At 34.1% G+C, this 9,637-nt stretch overlaps 1 protein-coding gene across 1 annotated transcript; it reads left to right on the forward strand.

Annotated features, from left to right (window-relative positions):
• The first annotated feature begins 720 nt into the window (after nt 1-720).
• On the forward strand, nt 721-5,980 carry LOC107723317 (muscle, skeletal receptor tyrosine-protein kinase-like). Its single transcript, XM_016531883.1, is given in 7 exon segments — nt 721-880; nt 3,534-3,660; nt 3,824-3,975; nt 4,257-4,384; nt 4,491-4,632; nt 5,552-5,873; nt 5,875-5,980. Coding segments are annotated over 7 exon segments (1,137 nt in total).
• Nucleotides 5,981-9,637: the final 3,657 nt, after the last annotated feature.

The following is a 9,637-nucleotide window of genomic DNA, read 5'->3' on the forward strand; positions in this document are numbered from 1 at the left end:
TTCTAGCGTTTGTAAATCTGCATTTTTCCATCTCAAAAATATATCTAAATTGCGACCTATGCTCTGAATGTCAAATGCAGAAACATTAATTCATGTGTTCATGACCTCAAGGTTAGATTATTGTAATGCTTTATTGGGTGGTTGTTCTGCACGCTTAATAAACAAACTCCAGCTGGTCCAAAATGCAGCAGCTAGAGTTCTTACTAGAACCAGAGAGCTGCGCTCTCAAAACTTTGGCAATTTGATACCTAGAATATCAAAATCAACTGCAGGCGGCAGAAACTCTGGAATAATCTACCTAACACTGTTTGGGAGGCAGACAGACTCTGTCAGTTTAAATCTAGATTAAAGACCCATCTCTTTAACCTGGGTTACACATAACACACTTACACATTTCTATTACTCAAATCCGTTAAAGGATTGTTAGGCTGCATTAATTAGGTCAACCGGAACTGGGAACACTTCCAATAACACACAATGTTCTTGTTACATCGTAAGAAGAATGGCAAGGTCAACCGGAACTGGGAACACTTCCAATAACACACAATGTTCTTGTTACATCGTAAGAAGAATGGCATCTACGCAAATATTAGTCTGTTTCTTTCTTATTCCGAGGTCGCCGTAGCCACCAGATCCAGTCCGTATCCAGCCCAGATGGTGGATCAGCACCTAGAGACGACCTCTACAGCCCTGAATTTCTGCGGAGGCCAGGACAACTAGATGAGCCCGAGAGACATATCCCCAGTGAAGACCTTGTCTCCTAGATGGCCATCGGGAAAGACCATGGAACCAGATGAGCCCTCTGCACAATCTAACTTTGCTGCAGCATGGATCAACCTGCTGGTTCGTCTGGCCGGAGGAAAACTGGCCCCCCGACTGAGCCTGGTTTCTCCCAAGGCTTTTTTCTCCATTCTGTCACCGATGGAGTTTTGGTTCCTTGCCGCTGTCGCCTCTGGCTTGCTTAGTTGGGCACACTTCATTTCCAGCAATATCGTTGACTTGATTGCAAAGATACTATTTAAACTGAACTGAGCTGGATGATGACATCACTGAATTCAATGATGAACTGCCTTTAACTGACTGGTTTCTCCCAAGGTTTTTTTCTCCATTCTGTCACCGATGGAGTTTTGGTTCCTTGCCGCTGTCGCCTCTGGCTTGCTTAGTTGGGAACACTTAATTTCCAGCGATATCGTCGACTTGTTTACACAGATACTATTTAAACTGAACTGAGCTGGACGATGACATCACTGTATTCAATGATGAACTGCTTTTAACTGAAAATTGAGTGTTTACTGTTGTCATTTTGCATCGACACACTATTTTCCTATTTAGATACTGTAAAGCTGCTTTGACACAATCTGTATTGTTAAAAGCGCTATATAAATAAAGGTGACTTGACTAGTATGATAAAAATAAAAATAAAAAGTTTGTTTTTTGTTTTTTTATCATGGTCCACATCCCAAAAACATGGTATTACCATGGTACACAAAAACATGATTTTATCACAGTACATGTCCCAAAAATAAGGTATTACCATGGTACAGATCCAAAAAACATGGCATTTACTATGGTATATATTGTAAAACATGGTTTTATCATGGTACACATCCCAAAAACATGGTATTACCATGATAAACATGCAAAAAACACAAAATAAAACAACAACATGATTGTATCATGGTCCACATTCCAAAACCTGGAATTACATGGAATTAAGGTCCTTGCACACTGAGTCCGAAATTTTCGTATGCATTTTTTCGTATTCGTCATCCTAAAAATTCATCACGTACAGAAACCTTGCACACTGAGTCCGATGCGTATTAATTAATCCGTTGCAAAAAAAAAACAACTATGCAAAACAGTACTAAATGGAGTCTTCAAGCCGTGAGGATGATTTTGTTGTCCTCTTGCTTCTTAAAAAGAGAAAAAGAAAGGAAATATTGGGTCCATCCAATCCTGAGATATAGAGAGGAAGGAGAGTTCCCCCTCCTTATTAAATGTGCACTAAGCGATTTTTGCTAAACGATGTTGATATTTGAAAGCACCAAAATAAACACGCCCATACCCCAACAGGACCTCTCCCTTATTTTTATTTACACAACTATGGCAATGACGCAATGAAGAAACGCAATACCTTAAATAAAAAACGCAATACCTCGGCGTCCGATTCGAGCCCTTCCCGCTCCTTGAGTTCTCTCCACCGCTGGAAAGCTGCTCCGATGTTTATGCGGGTCCTACCTCTTGCCTGATCATAACCCTTCTTTTTAATGTTTTGTTTCTCTGATATTTTCCTCTTTTTTATCTGCAATCTCTCTCTATCTACAGTCGATCTAATATTCATCCTGTGCACTCAAATTGAGATCTCTCTTCTCTCTGTCATTACAAGACACGCCCCCTTACTGCTGATTGGCTACAAGTGTGTTTTGGGACTCGGTCCGATGCTGTGATCAAAAGTATTTTTCAAAAATCGCTTAGTGCACCTTTAAGGAGCAGCGGGATTATCACGGGCGATTCAAAGTATACTTCAGGATGTCAGTGGCTCAGTTTGATGCTTTGCTAGCGATACTAGAGCCACATATTAAAAAGAAGAACACCAATTTCTGTGAACTCAGTGTGTAAGGATCTTTACGGTGCTTTGCGCTGCGAGACGAAGTAGATAAACTTGGCAATCGCCATTCTGGATTTTGGTGTTAGCTTGTACGGTGGCTCTGAATTGTCAAAACACCTCTCAAAATGCTTGCCACGGATGCGAAAAATGCAGAAAATCGAACCCGATCCAAATTTTTTTTATGACGGACGAAAGTTTCGGAGGCAGTGTGTAAACGTGATTGACACAACGTGAAGTCGTATTTATTTTCCAACAAGCGAAAATTTCAGACTCAGTGTGCAATGGCATTTAACATGTTAAACATGCAAAAAAAAAAATAAAAGTAATAATAAAATAAAATTTTAAGTTTTTTTTTTTTTTTGTCATGGTCAGAGTCCCAAAAATGGAATTAACATGATTAAAAAAAAAAAAATTACATGGCACACTTCCCAAAACATGTTATTAACATGATACATATGCAAAAAAACATGGTTTTATCATGGTATATGAAACATGCTACTACCATGTGACCTTTAAAAAAATTTTGTTAGTGTAATGAGACCTAAAGTCCAGTCTGGCCTCAGTCACGGGAGGGATGTGTTTCTTATCAGCTGGATTTATTCATAGGATAACATCAGGCCTGCATTCAGACAGTTATTTCCATTAGAAACATGTTCTCCCCGTGACCCTCAGCTGTCTGCGGCATGCCGAGCAGTGCTCAGAATGTGAAATATTTTGTTGTGAAAAGGTAGTTTCACAACCGTTACAATGTCTGATTTATAATTATTCAGGGTCAAATGCTAAAAAGCATTTCGTGTCGACCTGTCTTTTTTCATGACATGAATACTGAAGGGGGAATAAAAAAATACTTCTTTGTATACAATAACTTAACATCATTTTTGTTATGATCCGATAATGAAAATATTTATTTTCTTCTCTATTGCAGCACCCAGAATCACAACACTGCTTGAGACAGTTGACGCCTCTCTGGATCATAACGCTACTTTCATCTGTGAGGTTGATTCATACCCTCAAGCTGATATTACATGGACGCGGAATAACTACCCAATACGGTTTGAACTTTCTTCATTAATTAACTTGATTCTTATTCTATGCTATCCATAAAAATAAAAACAAAACCGTTTCTTCTGTATAGTCAGCAATTAGAGCTCAGCAAAGTCTCAAACTGTGCTCAGGTTACCAGTGGTTTGTAAAGCATCTGCTTCTTGAATGCAGGTATTATGATTCCAGATACATTATACGAGAAAATGGCCAAATGCTGATCATTCCCAATGTAAAGGATTCAGACAATGGAGAATACTGTTGCATTGCTAGCAATGGGATTGGAGAACCGGCCAAGAGCTGTGGAGCTTTACAGCTGAAGATGAGTATGTTCACATATGTGCTCGCATAACTCTGACAGCCATCAGGATATTATATCAGAACTACTTTGAGCATCTGTTTCCACTTTGTTTTTTTTGTTTGTGCTTCTTGCCATTGTTTTTGTATCTTAATAAAGGCTTGAAGATTTTCATTCTCACAGTTTGCGTTCACATGACATTTCTGTGGTAATTAGAAATGAGTAAGAAGTGTTTGAATTTGAATGTTATAATAGAATATCAATTTCAGTGAAGTAAAGGTCACTCTAATGAACTATTATTATTTTTAGAGCCTCAAATCAAAAGACATCCTACCAACATGACATTGATCGTGGAGTCCAAAGCAGTGTTGCCATGTTTAACGTTAGGATATCCAAAACCCGACATATCCTGGATTAAAGAAGATGATTTGATAAAGGTAAATGGATTGTCTTGTCTTAGTATTTAACATACAATTTTTTTTTCCCAGTAAGACTGTAACAAGGTTCAAAATGTATCAGTCATTGTGTGCTGGTGTCTTGTAGGTTAATAGTCGTATATCAGTTTTGGAATCTGGTTCCCTAAAAATTAACAACATCAAGAAAGAGGACGCTGGACAGTATCGCTGTGTGGCCAGGAACAGTTTTGGAATCGTGTACTCCAAACCAGTCACTATTGAAGTACAAGGTATGGCGTAAAATAGCTTTCATACTCATTCAAGTATTCTTGTCATTTTCAGGTTTTCTAATGCAATGACATTCTGACAATTTAAGTATGACTCTAGTGTCCAAATACTTTTTGAGGTCACTTTATGTTTATGGGCCAATGACATGCTTGCACATTGAATGATTGATTCAAAAATATTTAAAAGTAGACCTCTTTCATGATGAGCACACAGTTATTTAATATTATTATTATTATTATATTGGTGCAACTGATAATAAGCAGTCATTTAAAATAGCATGACTGCTATTTAAAAATATATATATATATACATATATATATATATATATATATATATATATATACTGACCCCAAACTTTTGAATAGACTAGTAGTGTATATTGTAACACAATATGTATATTTTGAATAAATAATGTTCTTTTTAACTTTTTTATTTATCAAAGAATCCTGAAAAAAGTATCACAGGCCCCAAAAAATATGAAGCAGCACAACTGTTTCCAACATTGCTAATAATAAGAAATGTTTCTTGAGCAGCAAATCAGAATATTAGAATAATTTCTGAAGGATCATGTGACACTGAAGACTGGAGTAATGATGCTGGAAATTCAGTTTTAATCACAGGAATTAATTACATTTTAACATACTTTCATATAGAAAACTGTTATTTTTAAATTGCAATAATATTTTACAAAATTACAGTTTTTTTTTCTGTATTTTTAATCAAATAGATACAGCCTTCATGAGCATAAAGAAACTTCTTAAAAAAAAAAAAACTTAAAAATCGTACTGATCACAAACTTTTTAACATTTTTAGTTATTGCATTCAAACTACAAAAAAAATGTCCAATGACTTGATGTGCTTTAAGTTCGATTTTTTTTTCAAGATTTTCCATTTTCTTATTCACCATTGACTTTCCTGTAGCTCCTGCCAGGATACTGAAAGTTCCCAAGGAGAAGAAAGTTCAGATCGGATCAGAGGTGACGCTGGAGTGTAATGCCACTGGCAACCCAATCCCATCCATAACTTGGCTTGAAAACGGCAATACGGTAAATCCTCTACTTTACACTCACTTTTCTCTCTTTCCCACCTTCCTCTTTGCCTCTCTCTTGCTTTTCTTGCTTGCTCTGGCTCTACGGAGTAAATTAATTGTACTTTCATCTCATCTTACTGTATCAGAGAGCAGAGCTCAGTGTGTTCATGTTAAATGTCAGGCGGCATAGCTCAAATGCGCTGCCAGTACAATGACGTTCTGCAGATGCTTCGGTCTGTGCTGCTATTAACAGGATTCAAACTACAATCATTCCTCAGGCCGCTGATCGGACAGCAGCAATAAGGTTTAAGCCGTATTGAGATCAAGAAAGGAATTCAAAACACCTCAGAGCTCTTATTATTTGGCATCGTTTTTCGTTGTGGATTTTGGTAGACAGATACAAAGAGAACCGAAAACTGATCAGTCTTACTTGAAGATATTGTCTGAAAACAAGCGTGTAAGTCTTTAAATCCAAGATTCAGATTTCTCAGGCTTCTGAACAAGCTGTGCTCTCTCTGTTTTCATTTGGATACCAGTAATCATATTTTAATACAATATTTTTTGAGATATTTGTAGATAAATATTGGTTTGGCTCAGCGGCTGTGGTTGAAACTTTTTTTTTTTGGCACGATGTGTAACAACAATAAGTAGTGAAGCAGAGAATGATCTCTCCGCTTGAGGCCATATATGTCCTAAATACAGGAGGATTTAACCATTGGATGACCAAACTGCTATATTTTCTCTTGTGTTTGGGTGATCTTTTTGTTGTAGAATGTTTTAGGTTGCACTAGTATACACTAGGTTTGCACATAATGCTTTCATTTATGCACAAACATTTTATTTTGATGTATTTATTTTATAAATATTGTGTTGACATACATGCTAATGAAACCAGATTTTATTTTATTTTATTTTATTTTTTTTTAGTTTGTAACATATCATATATATGTCTTCAGAGCAAAAGAGACAGACTAAATGTTACTCAACTATTTACATTTAACACAATCATGTTTAATTAATTAATTAATTAATTAATTTTTGTTTGTTTGTTTGTTTATTTATTTATTTTAGTGCTGTCAAACGATTAATTACGGTTAATCGCATCCAAAATAAAACAATTTGTTTACAAAATGTATGTGTGTGTACTGTGTACCTTTATTATGTATATATAAATACATACACATACGGTATATATTTTAAAAATATTTACATGTATGTATTTATATTCATATAATTTATGTTATACATAAATATATTTAAAAATATAAATATAACTTATCTTTCTTAAATATATACAGTACATGCATGTGTGTGCATTTATATATACATAATAAATATACACAGAACACATACATATATTATGTAAACAATAACTTTTATTTTGGATGCGATTCATCGCGATTAATCGTTTGACAGCACTAATTTATTTATTTATTCACACACTTGATTTTGGTAAATCAAGTTAAAATCAAAATACATTTCAGTTGATGTTTAACAAGCATTTAAACACAAGATTTTACATCAAAGGTTTTTTGTAATCATCAAAGAACATAAATTCAGTTTAATGTATGTAAACTTTTGATGACAATGTGTTATTATAATAATCTGTCTATTTGCCTTTTTTGGTATTTGTGGGACACATATTATAAATATCTATCTATCTATCTATCTATCTATCTGTCTGTCTGTCTGTCTGTATAAATAAACAAATAAACAAACAAACAAACACACACACACACACACACACACATACACACAGACACACATAAACAAATAAATAAATACTTTTATATTTTATTTAATTCAGTTGATATTTATTTTATTACAAGTAACAAACTGATTTTATGGTTTTAGTTAGCTAACTATAATAACCCTACTATAAAACATTTCAAAATAATAATAATGGTATTATTATGTTGTGGCAAAAATGTTTAACAAGCACCCAAGCAGAAGATTTTACATCAAAAGTGGTTTAATTGTACTTAAACCTTCATCAACAGTGTGCTAATTGAATGATTTGTCTATGTATTCCTTATTTGGTATTTCTGGGCCATATTTTTGAAATCCTCTCATTACTTGTCATTTAGACATTAGAATTTCATTGGGTTGCAAGACCAAATCATTAAACACTCCACCATCAAAGTCTTTGCCTTTGGAGCTATTTTCACTAATAATCTTATGTATAGCAATAGTTTATAAAAGGCATTTATATTATGATGAATAGTTAGAGCTGTCAGAGCAGACAGATAACGATAGAAAGATGAACTTTGACCTATGACCTCCAAAGCATCCCTGAAACCCGTGAGATGTTATTAGACGCTTTAAATAAAATGAGTTGTCTGAGTGTGTTTCTGGCAGGACTCGCAGCTCATTAGTTTTCTTTAGCCTGATGAAGTGCCTTCTAAAATCAGCTGCATGAGCACTTTGTCAAATATAGAGCCGTGATAGACATTCCTACAGGCTCTCATAATCATCTCATAAACTCAGCAAATCACATTAGCAAAATAGCAGGAGTCTTAGCACATCCAAACGATAAATAGAGGGATTTGTTATAATTGTTGAAATAATCATGTGACCCATCACTTCTATCCTTTTCTATTCTATTCTGCACATATACTGTACAGTGGAGATCGCTAGTGACTCTTTTGAACTACAAATACAAATAGTCTCCAGTTGCAGGGTGTATAATTTCTGTGCTATTAAAGATAATATCATAAATGTTTTATTTATTAAATTTAGTTGATTAGATGAGCCATTTATATGTACATCTGCGATCGCACATCAGCTGAATTTGTATTAATGCAGCAGTAATAGTAACTAATAGCTGTTATATTGCACGGCTACTTGCCAGAAGATTGTTTTGATTGTTATTATAATACCTTTGAGGTCTGTAAAATTATTATTATTATTTTGTTTTATAATTTTTAATGTTCTTGAAGAAGTCTCTTCTGCTCACCAAGGAGGCAAATATTTGAGCAAAAGTACAGTAAAAACAGTAATGATTTAAAACATTTTTACAATTTAAAATGACAGTTTTTTTTATGTGAATATACTGTATAATGTAATTTATCGTTGTGATCAATGCTGAGTTTTCAGCATAATTACTCCAGTCTTCAGTGTCACATGCTCCTTCAGAAATGCTGATTTGGCATGTATTATTATTATTATCAATGCTGTTCTGCTTCATATTTTTGTGTAAACTGTGATTTCTATGGTTTTCATGATTTGAGTTTTTGTAACATTTAAAAAAAAGTTTTTGTCACTTTTGATCAATTTAATGCATCTTCACTAAATAAAAGTATTAATTCCAATCAATCAATCAATCAATCAATCAATCAAAGTATTGCTGACCTCCAACTTGAATGTATATGGGCCACTCTACGGAATTGGCCCAAAGTCAGAGTTGGAGACGCCTTGAAAACGTCTTTTTCCAAAAAAAAATAAATAAAAAATATGTATGCAAATCATATAATATCCAAGGTACACATTTTTTGTAATTGTGCAGTTAATTCTCATATTGTATTTTCAGAAAGTTTTGGAATATTTGTCTTCTCCCTAAATTTGTCATTACCGAAGCACAGTGATACTAATTTAATTAGAAGGTTATATTGACCTGTTAAGATTTTGCTTACATCTAGATTGTAAATATATATTTTTGCTATTTTATTATTTTTTTTCAGAGGTGAATCAATAACAATTAAATTTTTAACAATATTTCAAGGGTAATTTATGAGATTTGTATTTTGAATCCAATTTTTCTTTGTAAAAGGCAAAAAGTTGATCATACTGATAACTGATTTCAAAGTTAAGGATTCATTAGTTTGAATGTACATTGAACCAAAAAATATTTTAAAACATCTTAGTTGATAATTCAGTATACTTTATTTTTTGACAAAACATCCCATGTTTCGGTAGTGACAGCACATTTTCGGTAGTGACATTAATGCTTTGGTTGTGACCACATCACATTACTGAAT

Source organism: Sinocyclocheilus rhinocerous, unplaced genomic scaffold, assembly GCF_001515625.1.
Source record: "Sinocyclocheilus rhinocerous isolate Xijiao unplaced genomic scaffold, SAMN03320098_v1.1 scaffold6448, whole genome shotgun sequence".
NCBI lineage: Eukaryota > Metazoa > Chordata > Actinopteri > Cypriniformes > Cyprinidae > Sinocyclocheilus > Sinocyclocheilus rhinocerous.